Below are 25494 nucleotides of genomic sequence, written 5' to 3' on the forward strand. Positions count from 1 at the left end.
TTTAGAACCAATTATTATATAAAGTTTATTGTTATTAATATATTGCAAAGTTTGTGTTTTTATAAGACCCTCTTCAAAATGCTGAACTGTTTTTTTTTAATTGGAGCTCTAGCATAAACCAGAAACAGTCCTGAGTTCATGTTCCACCCTACCATGCAGTGGTATTCTTTTTAGGAATTTTAAAAAAGATTTTATTTATTTATTTGAGAGAGAGAGCACAGAGGGAGAGGGAGGAGCAGACTCCCCCTGGATCATGTCGGGAGCCCGACATGGGGCACTATCCCAGGACCCCGAGATCATGACCTGATCTGAAGGCAGACGCTTAACTGCCTGAGCCACCCAGGCACCCCAAAGGAATTTTTTTTTAAAAGATTTATTTATTTATTTTTAGGTAGAGACAGAGAGTGAGTGAGAGCAGGAGGAGGGGCAGAGGGAGAGGGAGAGAATCTCAGGCAGACTCTGCACCGAGCATGGAGCCTGATGTGGGGCTCGATCCTAGGACCCTGAGATCATGACCTGGGCTGAGATCAAGAGTTGGTTGCTCGACTGACTGAGCCACCCAGACGCCTCTCTTTTTAGGAATTTTTAACTGGTAAATCAGACAGCTGTCACTTAACCAGATACTTCAGAGGTCACTCTGAGCCTTCTAACCGTATTGGATAGGTGAGGTATTCCTATTCCTATAAATAAAGCAATGAACCTGGAGTTCAGGAGCATTTTTTAGACAGCTCTGAAAACTTACCCCAACTGCCTTGCCCTGCGTCCTGGTTTTTGCTGGAGGTAGTGTTGTCTGTTATTGAAAACAACAGACACCAGTGTAAGGTGAACTGCCCTCACTTTATGTTTGTCTCATGTCTCCTGTGCAGATATCCTAGGTACCCTGTTCCCAACTCGAGTGCTTTTGGCATGTTTTCTTTGCCTACAGACTCAGGAATATGGCCTCATTTTGGAACGTCTTTTGCATTCTCATAGGTTTATAGCCCTTTTCTTGGAGCGGATGTCTTGAGAGTAGTAACTATTTGGCTGTGAGGATTTATATCTATGCAGTGGTGGTCAGTCACCGATATGCATGGTCCATACACAGCAGTTAAGCTGGGCAGAGCTAAGTCCTAGCAAGCCCTTTGTCTCTTGGTTCCCTATGACTCTGTCTAGCCATCAGACTGCAGCCTTTCCCCCAAAAGCCATCCCTTTCTGCCTGTCCTAGAAGTTGGGAATCTCATTCTAGTTTTACTTTGTGTCTGTCTGTGCCCTTGGTTGAGTTTTCCCTGAGCTTCTCTACTGAGAAAGCAGTATTTCTCCTTTCATTCCTTAGGACTTCTTCCTTTCGCACACTGAATTTCAGCCCTGGCCTGGTTCGGTTGACTGAGGAGGTTCGTGCCAGCCTCTGGCTCCCGCAGGACTTTAGCTAAGTCAGAGTCCTTTCGGTTCCCTTCGTCCGCTCTCATGTGTGACGTAGTTCCTCTTTAATCTGTGGGTCAGCCCCTTGAGACTCGGCTTGTCGGGTACAGCTCAACGTTAACATAGGCTGGCTTCACAGATTTAGCATTTCGCTCATGTTAAAATATTGTGCATACATCCTAAATATATATAACTTTTAGCAAAAAAAAAAATTGAGGTTAGTATAGCTTCTAACCATACTATAACGATGACGTGCACACATCTGTAAGAGAGGATGGGGCCTTTTTTTCCAGTCTCCCCATTTCAGAAGAGGTGATCTGAGTTTTGAGGCTTCCTAGGTCTACTAAGTAGCAAACTGAAGAGAGGAGGAAAAGTAAAAGAAAAATCATTATCAACAGCAAGCTTTCACCTCTACTTGAAGAACTTGAAATCAGGGTATGAACAGGATAAGCTGACAGTTGACATTTATACTTCTGTTGGGGGCAGGAAATAAGCCCTCCACAGAATATTTGCTGTGTGTGACAGACATTTTTACAGGGGGAAGAGGTCCACCGTTAGTTCACCATGTTCTGTCAGGTTAACCTGCATTTTCCCACCTTTGAAAGAGTCACGGGTCGTGCAAACTTGATGTGAAATGGCAGCTGACAGTCCTTCTGTGAGGAGCCCAGGAGGGAACGTGACAAATTTGAGGGCAAATGTTTTATGTAAAGAGAAATGCAGGATAACATTACCTGGGTCCAGCCAACTGCTGCCTTGCTGTGTTGGGGATCCCATTTTCCTACGACTCTACTTTCTTCAAGAGAGGCACCTATGTTTTATTTTCCATAACTTTTTTATTTTTTTTAAGGAAAGTATACCAGCTACCTATCTGGTTCCCCAACTTTTTCTTTTTTTCTCTTTTGATTCTTAACCTTGTCTCCCACAGGGCTAATCTTTTCCTCCCAAATATTCTCACCTCTGCTCATTCTGTGCCCCTTCAACTGGATTGTTCTTCTCAGTTTTACCTTTCCAAATTCTAGATTAGACTGTTTAAGTGTGCAGACATGCTTGAAGATTATTATGTTAAATCTGCAGGTATTAGAAACACGAATTAGAAAAAATATACCGGAGGATATTAAAATCTTCAATAACAGTAAGCTTAAAGTCAGCACATTTATCGAGCACTACTTTGCAAAGCACAGTGTCAGTCTTCCAAAAAACTCAGTCTAGAAACAATTGATGGATAAAATTTATACATTTATAAATATAATTAGCCATACAAGGAAGTAAAATGGTAAGAGCCAAAATGAATATTGTATCTTAAGTCCCACAGCAGTTCAGGGATAAAAGAATTATTTAGGGGTTGGGGTATGTAGTGTAGTAGACTTCAAGGTAACAGTTATGTTGCCATTTTGTGTTCATAGGTATACAAGCATATTTAAATTGCATATTTAGTTTTATTATGGGTACTTCTTGCTATTTTGTTAGCATCCTGCCAGAATTTTATATGCAAGTGGGTATTTCAGCTTTTATATGAATGCTGCTTAAAATAGATCCAGTAAATTCTAATTGAGAAAAATTCCTACTGCTAACCTTAAAAAGAATTTTCCACTCTTTGAAACCCATTTTTATTGGAATCTCTTCTTCTTTTCTTCCTTGAGGAGCTGACAAAAGTGAGAATGAGCTTTTTCTCACTTAAAAATCTTATCTGTCCTAAATTGCTGTAGTTTACTCGTGACACTTTGGGCAGATTTAAATTGAGAACCAGCAAAGACAAATTTTGATCTATTTTGGACATTTGGTTTCCTTCTTATTCTCAAAAAACTGGTAGATGGCTATTAAAAGCATTTGCTAGCATATTGCCCCCAAAATAATTTTTTGTAGAAAAATCAGAAAATACAGGAAATTATAAAGAAAACCAACCACCTAGTGACAGCCCCTCAGCATTTTGCTATATATACTTCCCCCCCTTTTTCAAAGAATTTATGTTACAAACATAATTGTGATCATAATTAACATAGTTTTGTATCCTGCTTTATTCTTCGTTTAGTATTATACATAAAAATCTTCCCATGCCATTAAGTTTTCTTTGGAGAGTGGCTATGGAGTATTTCTACATATGGGTGTGCTATAATTCAAAGATAAAAATTGTTCAGTTGTTTTCCATGAGTGGTTTTACATTTTGGACTACTATAAATAATTCTGTAATGAAGGTGATATGTATATAAATCATTTGAATCTCATTTTTTTAGACTAGATTAATAGAAGTAAAGTTAGCAGATCAGGAAATCAGAACTTTAAAAAAGCTCTTTGATAAATAAGGCAAGCTGCTATCCAGAGTATAGTGATTTACAGCAGGATATGAGAGTGCCCACCTCACTGTGTTTTTGCCAGTGTTGAGCCAAGTACAGTATTTTTAACAGTTCCTCCCCGCCTTTCATTTTTGCTTGCTAATTGAAGTCAACAGTTTTTTTTCAAAATGTACCTGTGCAAACCCATTTTTGATGAAATTTCAAGATGAACTACTTGCAGTAGAGTTCTTAATGAGGTGGGGTAATGTTCGACTTGTTACGATAAAAAAAAAACAGGTTGTAAAATAGTATGTACAGAATTACATAGAAAAATACTTGCACATAAACATTGTAACATACTGTAAGTGCATCTCCACTTGGTAAGCATGAGTTGTTTTTTTTTTTAATTTCCTTTTTGCCCTTGTGTTTTCCAGAATTTCTATAATAAGTGTGTTTTTTGATGAAAGAATTTGCTAAAATGAGAAAACTTCATAATTAAGCTGTATACAAATGCTGTACCTTCTCAAGAATTTATAAGCCACCCAAAAGTATTTAACAGCTTTTCCTGCTTATTTGGCACAGTATTTCTTTTTACAGTAATACTTTGAAGTTTCTGTATGTAAGGAAATGGAGTATTTCTCTAGTATTTTAATAATGGGCACTGGCCCTCGTGTTTTCTGGGATGTACCTGTACTGAGAATGTTTCTGACTCAGGACTATTTTTTAAATGACAGTTTGAATGAGAGGTTGAGTGTTTGACTTGCTTGGAGAAGTGTAAGGAATTTTATTGGAATTTAGATTAGCTTCTCAGTATACCCAAATTGCTTAGGGTCCAAGTAATCTAAAAGTTAGGATAGTAAGTGTTCTTTATGTTAAAATTAATAGAGGAATGAGAACAGTTCCGAATGAGGTATCTAGCAACCAAGAAACAGTTTTTAAGATTTACCTTACAGTGAATTTATTTTGGCATGGTATTTATAGCTTAGGAGTGTAGCCTTGTTAAAAGTCCACTCAGTACCGTTATGTTAATCAAATCCACTAACAGCCATTGTTATGTGCTTTTTTAAAAGAGCTTTTTCCTAAACTGAGAGCATGAGCTAGTTAAACAATAGGAATTATCTAATAAAGTCAGAAGGTAAATTACATTAAAATATGTTTAAAGTCTGTTCTTTTATCTGTTTGCCTGAATTCATAATGCAAGAGGTAAGTAACATAGATTAAATTAAAATAGATGAGCATATTTTCACAATCAACTTGACATTACAAGATATTTTTTTAGAGCTTGAGATATTTAAAAATCTACTTAATTTTTTTAATCCTTTTTCCCTCACTTGAAATTGATTTTGCCAAGTTCCCCAGTAGAATGTGAGGTTTTTTTTTCCCCAAAGATTTTCATTAAGTGGAAATGTGAAGGAAACATTTTTTCTGGTATGAGACATTTTCCGCAGTTACCCATTTCCAGGAAAATCTGGATTGTGAAAAGGTCTAAGTTATATACAACTTACATTCCTGATTTGCAGCATTTCAGATTTTCTCTTGACCACAGTGAAACAGTAGACATTAATAATAGTCCTTTAATTTTGTCAGCGTTTAATCTGGGGGAAAAATACCCCTAATAGAATTTTATTCAAATTATTTCTAGGTGAGAAAACCAGAAAAATAGCATTATTAGTTACAAAACTTTTCAATAACCAATTTGTTTTCCTTGACAGAGATTGATATGCCTCTAACCTGACATCACGGCCTTAGCAAAATTGCACACTAATAATAATTATTTTATTGTTTTGCTGTAGATGTGTTCTTTGTGCCATTGTCCTGGAGCAACAATTGGTTGTGATGTGAAAACATGTCACAGGACATACCACTACCACTGTGCATTGCATGACAAAGCTCAAATACGAGAGAAACCTTCACAAGGAATTTACATGTAATTATTTAACTTCTCTTTAAGTTTTTTTTTTTTTTTAGCAGTCATACTTTCTTTAGGCTTTTGTAAAAGTTTTTCCCATTTCAAAGCATTTCATCATCATTGTAAAGGGTGTCTTTGGTAAGGAATTTAATGGTCAGAGAAATGGCATAGGACGTTTAATAAGATTTTTGGAATCCAGCTTGTGAATGGGGTGAAGTGTACTGCTCGTTTTCTTAATTTGAAAAACGAGTTTAGTTTGTTTACTTGATAATTTTTGATTTCTTCATTTTTTTATAGGGTTTATTGCCGAAAACACAAGAAAACCGCACATAACTCTGAAGGTACGTCATGCAGCCACTTTTCAGTATCCAGAAGAAATTTGAGTGAATTCTGCTATACTAATTTTTGCCGTAAGATGTATCTCAATATTGAACACATTTCAAAGAATTAAGAAAAGTGTTAGGATAAACTAATGTACATAGTGAAAAAGATGTGGATTTTTGAGAAAATTTTTACCCCTGAAGTACTTGTAAGGAGTACGTTGAGAATATATTTTATGTTTAGGAAAAAACGATGCTAGTGATTTTGGATTGCTGTGTTCATGTAAGTGTTAGTAGATTGTAAAGGTAATAATTGGGATCCTTGCTACCGTCAGATGAACTAGAGACTCTGGTACGTTTTGTGATCACCAGGCTTCCTGTTAAATTTTCATATTGTACTTTTTTGAAAATACAGACATGTTCATAAGAAGTAATCAATTTTAAAATAGTTAACTTTTAAAATTACTTTATAGTTTGTTTCTCCTTAAATTTATATAAAACAAAGTTAGGGGTATTTCTATATAGTTAGCCAAGTTATCCTTGGTCTTTAAAAGGGATGGGAACGTTCTTAAATTGAATCCTGACTTCCTTCACACCTTAGCAAACAGATGCTTTTGCTACTTTCACTAGCAATATAGACAGGCTTAGATTTAATCTGAGATTGTTCCGTCCTTCCATTTAAATTAGACATTTTTAGTTTTTGTTAGCCTCTGAGAACGTGTTGCTTAGAATTAGAATGCTTGGAGCCTGTTCATTTAGGAAGTGGTTTCCTGTGTCAAGATTTACCTAATTATCAGTGTTAGCATATTAAAGTTTGGGACCCTTTTTGATATTTTAGATCGTGGCTACATCCTCCACTTTGGGATTCTGGATTAGTTCCAGTACTTTAGTGTAGTGCTGGTTAAATATATAATCTTCAGGAAAAAAAAATGTCTTTAAACAGATTGGATAAAAAATAAGAACAGAACATTTTAGAGGTGATAAAGTGCAACTGAGAAACCTTTACAGTGTTTTCCTTGTTTTTTTTTTCCTCGTTTAGTTCTAGAATTCAATTGACAAACCTTGTTCAAAGGTTAAGAGAAAGCTTGCTCACTATCATAACTTCAGATTTTAAGAGTCTGTTTGATTCTCTTTAAGATTGTAGGAACCAGATGTGTATGGTAAACCAAGGGTTGAGAGTTAGGCTCTGATGAGTACAAGTATAGGATACACTGGGGCAGGATAGTTGAGCGGGGCTGCAGTCATTGATGGAGCCTGCTTCCCTTTTATTCCCTAGATTTCTGAAGCTGATAGTACCATCTAGTGGTAGAGGAAAGTCACTGCAGACGGCTTAAAGGAAAATAATTTTGACCATCCTTTTGCTTTGAGAAACTTAGAGAAAGATCTAAATTAATACTTTTCAAGATGACCGTTTTTTAATGTAACTGGCGGGATTCCTACAATTCAAATTCACGATACAATTGTTTTGAATTTTGGGTTCAGTGTATACTTTCGTAGCACGTTGGGACCCCTTGTATTATCAATGTATACACGGTGTGTTTATACTCATTGTGTAGAACTTGAAGCATAATTTTGCAACTTAGAGGCATTTCAGAGTTTGTGTTTATTGAATCTTGGCTTTTATCACTTTTATCTAGCTGTAATTTACTTGATATTGAGGGCTTTGTCAGAAACAGAACTTGCAATTATTTCATTGTTCTAATGGGAAACCTGTGTTCTACTTTACAATTACAATTTACGGTTGGGGTTTATGGGATTGTATTTCGGGGACTACCTTTGAGAATTGTAGCACGGTAGTTTGTGCAGCAAAGAGGAATTGATACCTGTGGCAGTGTCTTGATCATTTGCCATCGGTGGCTCAATAACCTAGTTTGCTAATACTTGAAATGACAAATACTCCATAATTCAGACTGTTCATATTAGTTTGATGGAATATGAACTGTGCTTTGAAATACTAAATTTGAGAATCTCTTTACTGTCTCCATAGTTTTGCCTTTTCATGAGTGTCATATACTGGGAATCGCACCGTAGGTAGCCTTTTCAGACTGGCTTCTTTCCCTTATTGGCCTTATGTTGGAGGGCAGCGGATTAGTTGATATGTAGATGCTTATGAGAAAGGATCTGATAGGCAAGAAGAGATGGAAGGTCCAGGAAGGAGGGAGATTCAGTGCACAAACAGAAGAATTGCCCTGTGATAGGAGAACATTTCCATTGTAATAGGAGAGAAGGAAGAGGAGGGGTGGTTCCTAACTGGTCTGTTTTCTCTGTGAAGGAGAATGTAGGGTGAGGCATGAGGGTTGGAAATTGAGGGAGAGAGGAGAAAGTTTCAAAGAATAGTTGTGAAGACTAGGAGAGGAAACTTGCCCAGAGAAATGTAAGGTTTCCAGACTGGATAGAGGGTTGTTAGCCATTAATTAATATAGCGATACTCTCAGGTTGTGTGACATCCTCCAGCAATTCAGGATCCTGTGTGTAGCACAGAGTAGGGGGTTAGTTGGTTAGTTCAGAATTGGGATTTTGCCAAGTGGGTTCAACAAAGAAGTAAAGGTAAAAGGGAGTTTAGGATATTTGCAAGGCAAAAATCTAAGATAGGGAAGTGAAGGCAGGGGAAAAAAAAAGAAAGAGGAAGGAATTAATAGACTGGGGGTCCTGATAAAGTTGAAGATCAATGAGAGTGAACGTACTTGGGAAAGCAATCATTTTGTGGTTCCCAAAGTGTGTGTGATTTATAGTGATTTCAGAGGTTAGAACCATTTTTAGGTGATTGTAAAGGTGTCTGGGTGTGATTATAGGAATTGGGTAGTTAATGGAGGACACCATTGAAGGTCAAGGAACTTGCTTGGATCGTCCCGTGGGCGGTTGAAGTCACCCAGGATGCAGCAGGGGCTAGGAAGGAGAAAAGAGCTGTAAGCTGTGTGCTAAAGAAAATCTGACGCATGGGTACAATGACTGGGAGTTGGTAATCGTTAGGAAGACAGAAAGGAGGAAGGTAGCATAGTCGGTGTACCAGCAAAATTGTCACATCTGGGAGTTGGTTAGAAGTGCCTAATCTCAGGCCACACCACTGACCTACTAAATAGCCATCACCACTTTAACAAGATCCGAGGTGGTTCGTTTGCACGTTAAAGTTTGAGAAGCAGTGGTTTAGCTGAATGACATGGACCTCAGGTGCAGGGCTTTTTACAAGGGGATACAGAACTAATGGTTCAACAAGGCTGCCCAGTAGAACTTACCGTGACGGTGGACGTGTTCTGTATTTGCACCATCCAGTATGGTAGCCACAAGCCACATGTGGTTGTCGAGCACTTAAAATGGTGTAGTACCCTCCTAGTCTTAATAGGAATTTATCATTAAAAATGGACAGGAAAAGCCAGAATTAAATCCTGCATCTTACATGTTTCCCCCCGACTTTGGCCTATGTGTTTAGATGATAGGTATATTTACCTTTTTTTTTAAAGCAATATTTAAAAAATGTCAAACATTAGCAATAGCATATAGGTCTAGCTTGTAACTGCTGCTAGTTTCTGAATTGTAGAAGTACTCGAACATGACAGCTTGTCATCAGTAGATGTTTGAGTACCTACAAGGAACTGTGATTACGTCTTGTGGTTCTTCTAAAATCCTTTTCATTAAGAGGTTAAAGCTTTTCACTTTAATAATTTATATGGAGCAAAGTCATCTGTGATGAGATAGAAAGCACTAGAATAGATGCTGAGTGTTAGCTGTTTGCAGCAAGAATGTGTAGATTGTTGTGATCACAAACATAACCTCAGCTCAGTTTGGGTTCTTAACATCGTAAGTAGGTGAAACTTGTGGCTTATTATTTTTGTTAAACTACTCAATACAGAATGTTGTGCATGGGATGGGCGCTCAAGAGATGTTTGTATTCTCTTTTCTTTGGCTTGAAATAAAGCATGGTATTTAATGCATCACTTACTTTTGGGTGACCTTTCTGTCTCCTGTGACTTCTCTTGTACTGGGCGTTAGTAGAGCAAGATGAATTAATAAAACAGGGTTTTGGGGGTTGGGGGAAGACATCATTTAGTGACAGATACGTGACCAACTGATTAAAATACAGTGGTGGCACGTGGAAGTACTTAGAGATAAAGGGGCATCATGTTTGCATCTTAAACCCTTCAGAAAATAGTATGTGAATGAATGGAGAATGAATGATAAAGCAGATGTGTTAAGTTGTTAACATTTGGGTGAACGGTGTATGGGAATTGTTTCAATTTTTATAAGTCTGAATTTACTGAAAAATAGCTTAGTGATAAGTGCCACAATTACTTACAGTGACCATAAAAGACAGTGTAAAGGACTCTTTTGTGCCTAACTTTGGAAGAGCTCATCTTTAACAGATAGTTTGGAAACTTTTATATTGTCAAATCATATAACTCAATTTGTGTTTCAAGAACTAGAGTCATCATAGTTACATTAGAAGTATGTTGTAAGTGTGTTGTCATCTATGTAGATTCAAAGCCTTTGCCGGCTTGAATATTCCTTAGTATTTTCTTCCTCTGTTTTCTCTGGAATGTGCTGCACCTTCCAATCTTCATTACTTACATCAAATGGAAGTTTAGGGAGATTTTACTATGATATCAATGTCTTTAAAAGCCTTTTAAGTTTTATAGCATTGAATAGATTTATGAAGTACTGGAAAGACAGTTTTGTACACTGGTTGAATATGGACTCTGAAATCAGATCTATATTTGAATCTTAGCTCTGCCCCTTACTAGTCACATGGTTTTAGGCAAGTGATTTAGTATCTCTTGGAGCCTTAGAAACTGCATTCGTAAAATGGGGATTAAAAAAAACCCCTACCTCATAGAATTATTGTAAGGATTAAATGAAATAATATGCGAAGGGCCTTAGCAATGTTCCTGGGACATAGTTAAGTGCTCAGTAAATACTATATTCGTGTGCTCGTCCTTGAAAGATAATAGAATTTAAATTGTATTTGGGATTTAACTTGGAAAATTTTAGTAATGAATTCACACTGTGCCCTCTGCTAGAACTGGCTCCATATTTTTTCTTTGAGTCACCAGATTTATTGAGTACGCATGTGCCAAGTGCTGTGCTAGGCACTATTTACGCTCACCTTTCATTTAGCATACTTTACAAACTCATTGTCGGAAGTTTCAGACATACACAAAAGTATGTTTGGAAAAAAGCCACATCACCTAGCTTTAGCAGGCATCTGTCGTGGTCAGTCTTGTTTCGTCTGCACCCCTCACCTACTTTCTCCGTCTGGATTATTGTGAATGAAATTCCAGACCTATTTCATTTTAGCACACTTAATTAAGAATTAATACTTTTGATGTATGTGATGTGTTTATATACGTATCTGTATATGAATATGCATAAAATCCTTGATCTCCTACCTTTACCGAAAAGGCAGGAAGCAGAATTTATGCAGAGCAGAAGCACATCGCGTTGCCATTGGAGAAGGCAGGGCAAGCGCCCTCCAGCCCTCCTCTTGTCGCAGCCCTAAAGATGCAAAGGAGAGGTGGGGATGCTTACTCCTAACCTTAATCCTCGTCATTTTGCTTTTGTTTTCAAAATAATTTCAACACATTTATTGAGTGCCTCCTGGGTGTGGGCACATTGGGCAATTTAGAAAATAAGCCCCTTGACAAAGAGCTTACAGGCTACACAAGGTATGACATGAGTGATAACTAATAGTTGAATAGAATTTTCTAGTTTACAAAGCATTTTCACATTTTTTTAAGGCATCCTTTTCAGGAAGGTGCTATCATTAGTTCCATCTGATATACCAGGAGACTTTGCCTCATGAGCGTTAACTAATTTTACCAAGTTTTAAGACCTGGTAGGTGGCAGTCGTCAGACTTTCTGTCCAGGGGTCCTTTCTACCTCATATAGTTAACTGATGTAAGACTTTGGGGAGGAAAGGCAATGGAGCTAAAACCAAGAGATGGAAGATGAGAAAAATACTGATTAGGAAGAAGAAAATTGGTAAAGGAACAGATTGGGCTTGATAGTACTAGGAGGAGGAGAGCTGGGGTCCTGGTCAGTTGGTCACAGCCGTGCCTCCTAGTGGCAACCAGAAGGGTAACAGAGAGGGGCCTGGCCTTTCTGAGGTGACGTAGATGGTTAGAAGCTGTGCTCGCAAAGGTTGGGAATGCTTGGTGGCCCAGGAAGGGGCACAGCCTTGTTTTGTCAGCTACCTTGACAGCCTGGATTTGTAGGAATTGCAGCTGTGAAAACAAGGGTGAGGTTTTGGTTTTTTATTGCATTCATTTTTTTGAATAGGTATATGAACATTGTACAAAAATCAGCAATATGAAAGAGTATCCACTGGTAGCGAGCTTTCCTCCCACTGTTTCCCTTGTATCTGGTGGTCGTGAGGCTCCAATGAGATCGTGTGTATAGATTACAGAGCACGTCTGGTACAGTCAGAACTCCAAAAGCTCAAATGTGAGCTCTTAGATTTGGACTATTTCCCATTTGTGAATTATATAGAAAAGGGCAAGATGGAGAGTAGTGTGCTTAGGATGCCATTTGTTTGTGTATCCTTTTAAAAAACCCATTTGCTCACACGGGGAAAATAATAGCGGACAGATACAGAGAGTGTCTCACGTGCCAGGCGCTGTTCTAAATTCAGTTCTTTACATGAACTAACACATTCAGATCATTCATGGGCCCTGTGAGGTGGCGATGAGGCAAGAGGACACACAGTCTGGCAGTTCCAGGATTCAAAAGCAGGTTCTCAACCCTTGAGGTTGAGAAGAAAAGCAGTTAAGGGTGGTTACTTGAGGGGGGCAGGCAAGAAAGCAAGGGCACTAGCTGGGAGTGTGGAGCAGGTGGCATTAGAAGGGGGAAAGAAAGATTTTTACTTCTTTTATGCAGAGTTCTTTTATAATTATAATTGAAGAAGGAAACGAAATTTATTTATTTATTTATTTTTAAAGATTTTATTTATTCGACAGAGACAGAGACAGCCAGCGAGAGAGGGAACACAAACAGGGGGAGCGGGAGAGGAAGAAGCAGGCTCATAGCAGAGGAGCCTGATGTGGGGCTCGATCCCATAACGCCGGGATCACGCCCTGAGCCGAAGGCAGACGCTTAACCGCTGTGCCACCCAGGCGCCCCAGGAAACGAAACTTAATGTTTAAAACATTTTCACACTTTTGAATCAGAGGGAGAAAACCTACTGTAACCATGAAAAACTTAAACAGAGGCACTGTGACTAGCTTCATACTCTTTTTTTTATGTGCATTTTCAATGATTTTTTTAAGGGACACTCCCCAAAGTCCAATCACTGGGTCAAAGGGTTCAGTCTTTTTAAGGTTCCTGATACATGTTGCCATGTTACTTTCTGGAAGGATTGTGCTAGATTGTATTCCCATCGGAGGTGGATGAGTTTACACCTCCTTTCACCACACTGGATAGTATAAGTTCTTCTAATTACGAAAGTAGTGCATCATCCCTTGTTTCAAAAATTAAAATAGTACAATAATATTAAAGCAGTTCAGAGAGCCCTCCCCTCACCCTGAAGTCACATTCTCTAGGAGTAACTGGTAATACGATGGTGGCTATCTTCCCAGAGCCTTGTTTACCTCCGTACAAACGTGTGTAGATGGTGTCTGTGCACACTTACTAATAAATACAGTGGCATCATAGTCTATGTACATACTGTTACGCTACACGCTTTTTTTATTCTGTGATTTGTCACAGACCTCCTTCCCTATTGGTGTTTACAGACTGACCTCATTCTTTTTCTTTTCCTCCATTGAAGCAATTTTCTTTTTTCCCATCAATTGACGTCATTCTTTTTAACCGTTGTTATATCCCGTAGAATAAAATAGAACCATAGTTTATTTAAGGATTTCACTATCAAATAAAAATCATTTACATCTATTTGTTTCACTAATACAAATAAGGCTGCATTGATCTTCCTTGTACATATATGCTTGCTTACCTATACGAGTGATTCTATAGGATAAAGTTTTAAAAAGGGGTTTGCATTTAACATTGGGGAAAGGACTGTCACACACAAGCAGGTTATGCTCCCACCAACAGTGTGTTTCCTGCCTCTGTGCTGGACGTTATAGTCTTTAATTTTTGCAAATCCAATGATCTCATTTAATATCCATTTCTCTTATCACTAGTAAGATTGGGCTTCTATTCATGTATTTTTCAGTCATTTATATTTTTTCTGTGAATTGCCAGGTTCTGTCCTTTGTGCATTTTTCTTTTGAGGTTTGTCCTTTTGAAACAGATTTGTAGTGAGTGATTTCTGTAATGGGGGTGTTAATTCTCTGTCACTAAATGTGAATGATTCCCCAGTTTATCATTTGTCTTCAAACTCTGTTTATGGTGCCTTGTGCCATGCAAAGGTTTCTTTTTTTTTTTTTTTTTTTTAAAGATCTATTTATTTCTTTGAGAGAGAGAGCAAGCAGGGGAAGGGGCAGAGGGAGAGGGAAGGGGAGAGAATCCTCAATCAGACTCCCTGCTGAATGCAGAGCCGCATGCCAGGCCCCATCCCAGGACCCTGGATGACTTGACCCAAAGTAAGAGTCAGCCACCCAACCAGCTGAGTCAGCCAGGTGCCCCCATGCAAAGGTTTCTAATGTTTAGTCAGATCTCAGCCCTTTCCTTTATGACTTCCTAAGTGTCTTGACCCAAGATTATAAAAAATACTCTCCTCCATTTTCTTCTCTGTTACATTTATAGTTTGTTATTTTATGATGAGATTTTTTTTTTCAGATGGTATGAGGAAAGGAATCTCAGTGTTTAAAAAGTGGATAGCCAATTATGCCATCGTGCCTTTTCCCCACTCATTTGAAATGCTATCATTATACTCTGAATTCCCATATGCTTATGGGTCTATTTTCAACCTTGCTTTTTTCTCCCGCTTATATAGGTCTCTTCCTGTGCCAGGATTTTAACTGCTGTTTCTTTATAGTATATTTTGGTATCTTTTTAAAAAAATATTCTTGTGTATTATATATTTACTCTTTCAGAAAACTGTGGGATCAACCATTTGATCAGAGTTGCATTAATTAGGTTAGTGAGAGCTGACATGCTAATGTCGATTCCGCTCATCTAGAAGCGTGGTGTAGCTCAGTATCTTTGTGGGGCTTCTTTTACATTTTTGTTTCTAACTCATGTTTTGTTGGGTCATTCTTTCTTTTTATAAGTAAAGTCTGCTATTTTGATAGGTGAAAATGATATATCACTTAATTTACACTTGGATTCTAGAGAAGTCAATTTTTCTATATGTTTACTTATATTCTGTGACTTATTTGATCATATGCTTGGTCCATTTTTCAGTTGGGGTCTTAATCTCTTATGCGTTTATGTCATAAGGATACTGATCCTTTTTCACAATTACAGCAGGTTTTTCTAGTTTGCCTTTTAATTTTAGCACTTTTTTTGCTATGTAGGTCTGAAAATTTAATATAGTTAAATTTGTCAGTCTTTTATGATTTTTACTATTGCTGTTAGAGTCCCCTAAAATTTTACACTGAATGGTTCCATATTTAGGACCCCCCCCAAAAAAAAACCATGTGGAAAACTAGTCATGTCGGCCTGATAATAGAATCTCTTAAGTAATTTCTCTAAAGGTGTTAAAGAATGTAGTGATACAGTGTTAGTGATTATTTTCATTGTAACAGAATATTATGTATACCACATGTATGGTATAACATGTATCCGAATGATTGAAACATTTGCTTACGATTTTTCATTTTAAAGAATTTTTAATTTGGGGCAACTGCAAGTAATTCTAACAGCCCTAATGAAATTCTGTATCTTAAAAACTGTCAGTTTGAATGTTTAAAGTCGGTGATGTGTTCTGATAGGAAATTTGCTGTCATGTTAAGATCAGAAGGTATCTATGACTTCTGTGTCTTCACAGGGAGGTAGCCACATAAGTTTGCCTTGTTGCCTGTAAAATGCTATCCACTTCTACCTTTTCCCCTTTTTTCTTCCCTCAGATCCTACTGTAGTTATATGAAGTTGCATTGATAAGAATTTTTATCAACTGTTTTGCAAGCAGTCTGATGCTTTCAGTTCCTTGAGTTTTATGTATTCGGATACACTAATTGAATTACCCTTTTCTTGTCATTATGACTATGCTTTTATTTCTAAAACGAAAAATTAAAACTGTTGAAGTATTTATTAGGAAACATTAGAATCTATGATTCAAAGTTGATACGCTTTCACATTGAGAATTTAGTCCCTGGAATGGAAAAATTTATGTTAAATGAAAAAAACAATGGCGGCGTTAGAACGGTGCCTAAAACTTTTAGTTTGACCCTAAAAGACAAGTGAACATTTGGTTTTTATACCATTTTACGCTAAATACATTGTCTTATGTACAGTAGGTACTCAATAAATAAAATGTTTGTAGTGAATAACTGAATGAAACACCCTTCCATTAATGGTAGAAATTCTTTTCAAATTGCTGGGAAATGCAGTTCTAAAATTTCTACATACATTTTGTTTAATCTGTTAAAGTATACAACTAACTTGCAACATAGCTTTTTTGATCATTTGATTTTCATGATAGTTTAAAGGAGCTATCCTAGAACAGTGATGTCTAATAGAACTTCTTTGTGATGATAGAAACGTTCTCTATTTGTGATGTCCAGTACAGATGCAGTTTGCCTCAAGTGACCAGTAGTAATAAGCACTTGAAATGTGGTCAGTGCGCGAAGCTGCAGGTGTGATTTTGTTTAATTATAAGTAACTAAAATTGTAAAAAGCCACCAATTGCTCATGGCTGCTATACTGGACAGCACAGATATACCTACTTTATTTTCATTTAGTTTTCCAAGTTATAGTAAGTTTATTTTCTAGCTAAGTGTTCTGATTTTACCAATAGTGTAAAGGAAAACTCTTTGAAACCTATGGTAAAATAATAATATAATAATAATAATAATACAAGAGCTAATTCTAAAAATGGACTTATCAGAGTTTGAAATGTTTACTGACTTATGTGCCCAGTCAAGATCCCAAAACTCATTTTTATAGAATTATAAATTCAAAAGAAATAATTTACAGTGAGTATAATAAAACTTTTTTTTTTTTGTATTTGATTTTTGTTACATTTATATGAAATGGTAAGGTTGCTGTGTTGAGCATACCACAGACCATTTCCCCTCATTTCTGGAAGGGATTTCATTCTAAGGAGAAAGGCATATTCTAAGGACCCAGGAACTAATGCTTATTTTAAGATTGGTCCATGTAAAGCTTTTGTTCATTTTTAAGCAGCTGACTTAGAAGAAAGTTTTAATGAACATGAATTGGAGCCCTCATCACCTAAAAGTAAAAAGAAAAGTCGCAAAGGAAGGCCACGAAAAACTAATTTTAAAGGGCTGTCGGAAGATACCAGGTCCACATCCTCCCATGGAACAGATGAAATGGAAAGCAGTTCCTATGTAAGTAGAAAAATGTGGGGTTCTTACTTTTTGTTGCACTGCGAATATTTCGTTTAAACTGTGTTTATAGGTAAAGCTCATTATTTGAAATGTTAACTAAGCTTGAGGGTACTGATAACATATTTTTAAGTTTTATTTTTCGTTTACATTTGCAGAGAGATAGGTCTCCACATAGAAGCAGCCCTAGTGACACCAGGCCTAAATGTGGATTTTGTCATGTAGGGGAGGAAGAAAACGAGGCAAGAGGAAAACTGCATATATTTAATGCCAAGAAGGCAGCTGCACATTATAAGTGCATGGTAAGCATGGTTCTTTTTATGTGCTTTTAAACGCAAGTTTTTTGGAAAGGCATTTAGCTGGCAACCAAATAGGGCACCTTTCTCTCCAGCATAAGTGGTGTAGAATTATGAATAGTATATCCTATAGTCCCAAATCTTCATAGACCTTAGGGCTTTAAAAATAGAGCCTTTATGATGTAGTAGGATTTAAAGGAGTCTTAATTATAGTTACCATATTCTAGATAATTGATGGTTAACTATTTCATAACTGTAAAAATTTCAGCTTTATATACTTGTCATGGAAGATACATGTTCAGCCTCCGCTGTAACCCAGGACCTGTCTGTGTCATTGTCCTTTACACACCGTATTGCAGTTACTCATTTATGAGCCTCTCCCTTAACAGACTTTTAATTCCTTGAAGAGAAGAACTATGCTCTATCTTTGCAGCCTGAGATTCAGGTCTGACATACATAGGATACATAAACATTTTTGGATTTGATTGTATTGAATTATTCATCCCATTTATGATTAGGTTTTTTAAATTATGTTTTTTATACCTGAGGTTCTTGACCAGAGATGTGGATCAGATTTATCTGGGGAGCTTTTTCCAAAATATACAGCCCCGGACTATATCCCAAACCTGTCTAGTTTAAAAAAAAAATCCCCAGGTAATTCCGGTCTGCATCTGTGGTTGAAATTTGCCTATTTAAACTATTTTTTAAAACTTTGTGGAAACATAAAACAATGGAGATGACAGGGTAACACTGTTGAAATCTTCACTGTTGAATGAAATATTTAATCTTGGCTCCACACTGGCAGTACTAGTTGTGTTTTATTGTCCTTTTTTTTTTAATTAAAGATTTATTTATTTATTTATTTATTTATTTATTTGAGAGAGAGAGAGAGAAAGAGAACGCATGCGCACGGAGGGGCAGAGGGAGAGAAGCAGACTCCCCACCAAGTGCAGAGCCGGACGTGGGGCTCGATCCCACGACCCTGAGATCATGACCTGAGCCGAAACTCAGAGCCAGACGCTCAACAGACTGCTCCACCCAGGCGTCGCTATTGTCCTTATTTTGGGTTATATTTTAATCAGACATATGAATGTATTTAAAAATACTTGAGTCGGTACTTGATTTTTAAGGAAAAGTTCTCTTAGGGTATTGAAGTAATAGAACACATTTGTTATTTTGTTGTTTAATCTTTTTCTCACAAGGATTCTGAACATTAAATGTTCCTGTATTTTTCTTTTCTAGTTATTTTCTTCTGGCACAGTCCAGCTCACAACAACATCAAGAGCAGAATTTGGAGATTTTGATATTAAAACTGTACTTCAGGAGATTAAGCGAGGAAAAAGAATGGTCTGTGGTTTTATATTTATGCTATGCAACGTTACTCTTCTGACTTTCTGCTTTAAATTTAGAACACATCTCAAATTTATCCAGTCATTAAGACATTTAATATAAAGTAGTCCATATGTTAAAGCAAGTATATATTTGACTTATTTGTAATATAATAAAGGATGCTGATGTTTCTGGAACTTATTCCTCTTTCTATGTAACTTCATTACTTAAGAGAATTACACTGAGATTTATATTTCAGGGTATCTGAGGGTCTTTTAATAAAATAAATGAAGATGTGAAATGTGACACACATTACTTAGTTTAAAATGTTACTATTATTTCAGCTTGCTTAAAGAACAGTTCCATAATCCTAATAGAGCATCGGGAACTTCCCCATGTTGTTATTCATTCTTTTTTTTCTTTTTCAAATAAAAGGAAAAGATTTTTTTCGGAGCCTTCTGTTTAAAGTTCACATACTCAGTTATGTCTCTTAAAAATGTTTATCATAGCCTTAAAGTTTTCTTTATAAGATGTGCCTAAGTCTCATGTTTTTAAACATACTGAATTACTAATAAATAGCTTTAAGAAATATTGGCATCTTTATTGATCACTTACTCCTTTACAGTTGATGAATATTATAAAATGTCAATGGAATGCAAAATCTTTTCTTTAAGACCGCAATTGTCTCTAGAGATGACTTGAATTTAAAAATTTTTTTATTGTGAAAATTTTCAAACATCTCAAAATTAGAAAGACTAGTAACACACGTCTGTCCATCACCTTGACCCATCAGTTATCAAGAATTTGCGGCACTCGCTTCATCTATGCCTTTTATTCTTGTTGCTTGAAGTGTTTTAAAGCAGAGCTGAGACTTCATATCATTTCACCTCTACATTATTTCAGTATGTATCTCTTAAAAGTTGGACATTTTCTTACCTAACCACAATGTCATTACACCTTATGAATTAACAATGAGTTCTCAGTGTCATTTAATACCCAGTTCGTATTTGTATTTCCCCAATTGTCTCAAAAGCATCTTTAAAGTTGATTTGTGTGAATCAGAATCCAAAGGAGGATCACACATTGCATTTGGTTGTTCTATATCCTTAATGTAACCTAGGGTACTTCCCCCTCTCCTTGTCTTTGTTTCTGTTTTTGTTTTGTCGTATGCCATTGGCTTGTTGAAGAAAATGAATTAATTGTCCTGTAGAATATCCCACGTTTTGTCTGTCTGTTTGCTTATTCATGATGCCATTTAACTTGTCCCTCTATCCGCCAGATTTTCTTTTAAAGTGGAAGTTAGATGTAAAGGCTTGATTAGATTCAGTTTCAAGATTTTTGGGGGTAAGAATACTTCACAGGTGGGACTATATCATCCATATTTTATCACATCAGACTAGTCATAATGTCTGATCCTTGGATTCAGGTGGTGAGTCTAATCCCTCCCCCCACTGTTGTGAAGTTCCCCTCCAGTCTTTCATCCCGTGGTTTCAGATGTTGGTGAGCTTTATCTGAAGCCATTAGAGATGACCCTTTCTTTGTGGAGCTGCATTTTTGAAGGTGTGAAGATTGTTGATGTTACCTGTTCCATTTAAATCCAGTTCAGTTTGGATACATTGATTACTCTTTTAGAAATGAAAGTCTTTTAAATCGGAATGTATAGTACTAAAACAATAGAAGGGAAAAGTGTCTTCCACCTACTATACCAAGCAGCGTTGTTGTGTCGTACAGCTGAAGTCCGAATAGGTGACGAGGATGACAGTTCAATGCTCCTGGTCAAATTATTCACCTCTGCACGGTTGAATGTTCACGTAAACACCAACCTAGCACTTTCCCAAGTGGGCTCCAAAGGAAAGTAGTCTGTCAAGATGCTCCCCCACCCCTCTGAAAATACAAGGGCATCTGGAGTTCAATAATTTGGGAACTATTTACTATACCCTCCTTGCAGAAAGGCTGTGAGAAGTTCTACAATCAAGCAATCTGTTTAAAACTAGCATTCCTCAAACTTACTTAACTATGAAACCCTTTTGTCAACAACCACCTTTTAATCTCAGAACATTCTTGAGGCAAGGCTGATCGAGGCCAAGTTGTGATGTCTTGAAAAGATTTCAGCCCCTTTAGCCTCCCTCTGCCCTTTTACCTACTTGGTAGCAGTCCCGCTTGGTGGGGAGTTGCTTTCCTGTCTTCTCATTCTTCAGTCATCATAGAAAAGGGACTGCTCCCAGGGAGGAGAAGCCGCCAACCACTGAAATATAGAATGTAATTCTTTCGTGTTTGGCAGTATTGAGGAATGTCTTACTTATGCTTAGATGTCAGATCTTCGAAGGTTAGTTAGTATAGGTAAATAATGGAGACATCGGGGAGTGACTTAATATCAGAAAGTCTATCAAAGTACGGTTTAAACTGCAGCACGATTTGACAGATATGCTAAACAGTAAGTTCAGTGTACTCTTTTTTCCATAGAAAACTGGCTGTTTCCTTTGTAAACTAGAATGTTTGGCTGAAATATGGCTAAAATAGAATAAATAAGGTTGCAAAAACTTTGAAATACTGCTTATGATTATTCTTTCTCTTCCCTTAAACAGAAATGTACACTTTGCAGTCAGCCCGGTGCTACTATTGGATGTGAAATAAAAGCCTGTGTTAAGACTTACCATTACCACTGTGGAGTACAAGACAAAGCTAAATACATTGAAAATATGTCACGAGGAATTTACAAGTAAGAGAACAACAATTGTCCATTTTCCTAAACTTGTCAGTAAGTAACTGCCCTTAAATAGATGGCATTAGTTTACTTGGTCACTTTTCCTAGGTGGTATTTAGCCAAGTGTAGAATACTTAGGACTCTACAGAAAGAAACAAGTGCGACGATTGGCGTTTTCCTCTGACTACACATCCCTAGATTCGCATTCATTCAGCCAGTATGCATCATGCTTACTAAGAGCCAGGTTTTGTGCTAGGAGCTGGGCGTGCAAGAGTGATCAGTAGAGGCACAGACCATGTCCTCGTGAAGCCTGTAGTCTGGTGGGAGAGACATATTAAATGACCACATAAATAAATCTACATTTACAGTCTACTTAAGTGCTAGAAAGGATACATTACAAGGCGCTGTGAGAGCATGTAACGAGGAGGACCTGACTTAGTCTGTACTGGAGAGTGTTTAGGAATTTCCTTAGGGAAATAGAGCTTGAGCTGAAGAGCTTGACCTTCTTGGGTGAAGATCAAGGTGGGCATTGGGACAGTGTTTTAGGCAGAGGGAACAGCATGTGCAAGGCCCTAAGCGGGGGACAGAAGCAAGGGTGCAAATGGGAAGGTGAGGTAGGGGACTCCTGCTCAGGGTCCAGGTGAGGATTCGTGGTGGCTTAGAGTAGGGTATATTTGTGAAGATAGCAGGCCAAAGACACTCTTGGAAGAATGAGGAAGGCAAAAGGTTGGGAGAGTTGGGATTACATGTTACCCTCTGTTTTCTGGGTCTTCCATATCAATGCACATCTATAATGGTTCCATTTGATTGAATGGAGAATAAGTTGGTGGGGATCCGTGGATTTTTCAACTTGCCTTTGCGAGTTGTAAAGCACTTCCTTACATTCCCAGGATGCAGTAAACCAATGAGTAAACTATTCTGTGTACAAAGCAGTTTGTATAAACAGTCACCACGTATTTGGGTGACTGGATGAGGTGCTAATGCTATTTAAATTTGCCAAACTTTGTTTAGTAATAAAGGCAGAGCTGTTTTTCAGGTGAGTTCTATAAAGCCTTTAAGGAACAGAATTCCAATACTGTTTAAAGGGGTCCAGCACATAGCAAAAGATGAAAAACTTGGTTCATTCTACAAAACTTTATATAACTATGAGACCAAGCCTGACAAAGATAGCATTTAAAACAAAAACAAGTAAGAAAACTATAGACCAATCTTACTTTTATAAATAATATACCAAAGTCCTAAATAAAATGTTAGAAAATCAAATCCAGTGCTGTCTTCTAACAATTTAAAGACTGTTCAAAATTAGGAAATATATGAATGTGATCCATTGTCATTAATAGAGACAGAAAGATCCTATCACCTTCCTGGTGGATGGTGAAAAGGCATTTGATAGCATTCAGCATCCATTTCTGAATTTTAAAGTGCAGTGCCAAGAGTGCCCTTGGGAAGCGAGGAGTCCTAATGGAGCACTTATGAGAAGACAACAGCAAAGAGCGAACTGTTAAAGTAAAGGGACAGTGGTTCTTAGCCAGGGCTGAGCCTCAGAACCACCTGAGGGTGGATAGGGCCCTCCTTAAAAATGTTCATGCCTGGGCCCCACCCTCAGAGATTTTAAATTCCATGGCTTGAGGCCCAAACCATGTTTTTCAACGACTGCCCAGGTGATTCCCATGTTCACCCATAATTGAGAACCACTACAGCAATACACTTTCATTCAGATCCAGGAATGAGACAAGGGTGCCAACTACCAGTGTTACTTTTCAGCATTCTTCTGGAGGGTTAAGCGGGTGCAACAAGAAAAGGAAGAAAAAATGTATGATAAATACCATGAAGGAGCCAAATAAAATTGTCAATATTTGTTATCGATGTCATTGTCTACCAAGAAAATCCAAAGGGACCAACTCCATGTACTAAAATTAATAAGAGCTCAGTAAGGTTGCTGAATATGAGATAAAGTTTTAAAAACAATTCCAGTACCAACTAGTTAGAAAATGGAAAGGAAAAACGTCACCCTCCACCCCTTCCCCACACACATACGCACGCCAAAGTTGAACCTTTTTTTTTTAAATGGCGTTTTATACAGGACCCAAATGGATAGTAAAATATATTATGTTCCTTGATGAAAAGTTACTCACTAGTCAAAGATACCTATTCTCCTCAAATTAATCTATACATCGAATACAATTTTAATGAAATACCAAATATTGATGGTTTTATCTAGGAGAACGAATGGGATATTATTTTCTACTGGTAATGATTAAGTTACCTTATGAACAGGGAAGAACTAGAAGCTTAAACAAGATAGAAATTTGTTTCTCCCCTGCAAGATGTCCCAAGGAGAGCAGTCCAGATGTGTTAGGCTCTTCTCCGTGTCATCAGGGACCCAGATTGCCATCTCTCTGCTCTCTCATCCTTGGGGTGTCCTTCCGTAGGCAGCAGGAGGAAGTGGGAGCAAAGGAAAGTGGAAGGACGGAGTAGCAATTCCTCCAGCTGATGGGTTTTGAATCCTCCTTCCTGGAAGTTCCACGCACACTTCTGCTTAGCATCTCAGTCACCTATCCAAGGGGCGCTGGGAAATGCACCCCTGGTGGGCACATTGCCACCCAAATCTGGTTCAATGCTACAAAGGGAAGGGGAAAAATAGGTACTGGGATAGTGAACTAGTCTTGATCACGTACAGCCAAGAACAATTTTAATGAGATCAAGAGGAGAAATCCTCTGTTAGATATCAAACCCAGTTACCTAGTAACTAAAACTGGTACTGGCACAGTGACAAAGATCACAGGAAACAGATCCATGTCTTTGTTGGGTAATTTCAGTAGTACTAGATCTGTGGAGACAGGATGGCTTAGTCGTATCTGATCTCTATACAGTTTATGTAGTTGACTCCATTTAGAAAACAATTTGAACCCTTACCTCAGACTGTACCCCAGAATACATCCTCGATAGGTTAAAAATCTAATCCTAAGTAAAACAGAAAATGTAGGAGAAATTTTCTAGAATCTGTTGAGTACAGATGACCTTTCTAAGCATGATAGGAAACTCAGAATTTTTGACTACATTAAAATTAGGCTAAAGAGAACTCCAAATCCTTAAGAAAAACAGCCCAGTTTGGGGTTAAAAAAAAAAAAGGGCAAAGGACACAAAAAGGCAGTTTATAGGAGAACTAGCCATGGGTTATAATCATGTAAAAAGCCGTTCACCCTTCTTAGTAATGAAAGAAATGCAAATTAAAACAAGATCTTACCAGTTTTTGCCTATCCGATAGCCAGAGATTAGTAGGATTCACGTATCAGCTATGTTCTAGAGACCTGGGCATTCGCATCTGGTAGTGAGTTAGAATGTAACTTGGTACGATTTAGGAGAGCAGTTTCGCATTGGAGACCACAGCCTTTCACAAAGTAATGTATGTATTTTGCTACTAGTCTGCTTCGTAGGGATTTCTGCCGGGGAAGTGAGCAGAAAACAGCACAGAGATGTACGTGCAGGCAGTTCCATTGCCCCATCAGTGATAGCTGCACTACCCACTAGGGCATCCTCTTTACTCACCTGTACTTCGGATTGGTGGGATGAGCACAGACGCATCAGTCTGCTCGGGGATACAGATGGGACCCGCAGCTGGCCAGCAGGGCAACATCTGATATGTCCAGAGAGTGCTTGCAGCAGTCAGAGTAGCAGTAGAATGCAGGCCCAGGAAGTTTGGATTCACAGGGGATCCACCCTGCCTTAAAAGCCTCCTACCCCATTGGAGCCAGCACCTGTTACAGTGTGGTTATATAGGCATAGGTCATTTCAGGTCGCACCACACAGGGCCAGAGATACGGCTCATCAGAATATAATTCACCCAATCCAACTACCGTCTACTA

At 37.8% G+C, this 25494-nt stretch overlaps 1 protein-coding gene across 4 annotated transcripts in view; it reads left to right on the forward strand.

Moving 5' to 3' along the window:
- Nucleotides 1–25494, forward strand: part of PHF6 (PHD finger protein 6) — a 44680-nt gene that overhangs the window by 11946 nt on the left and 7240 nt on the right. For 2 of the 4 annotated variants that reach the window (XM_040627486.1, XM_040627494.1), the window contains 6 exons: nt 5462–5595; nt 5875–5918; nt 17133–17302; nt 17458–17601; nt 18838–18942; nt 21510–21643. In XM_040627486.1, coding sequence (XP_040483420.1) covers nt 5462–5595; nt 5875–5918; nt 17133–17302; nt 17458–17601; nt 18838–18942; nt 21510–21643 — 731 coding nt within the window. Of the gene's footprint in view, nt 1–5461; nt 5596–5874; nt 5919–17132; nt 17303–17457; nt 17602–18837; nt 19445–21509; nt 21644–25494 lie in introns of those variants that run through there. The other 2 variants (XM_040627490.1, XM_040627497.1) reach the window with 2 other exon arrangements.

This window comes from Ursus maritimus (genome assembly GCF_017311325.1).
Source record: "Ursus maritimus isolate PB19 chromosome X unlocalized genomic scaffold, ASM1731132v1 scaffold_X1, whole genome shotgun sequence".
Lineage (NCBI taxonomy): Eukaryota > Metazoa > Chordata > Mammalia > Carnivora > Ursidae > Ursus > Ursus maritimus.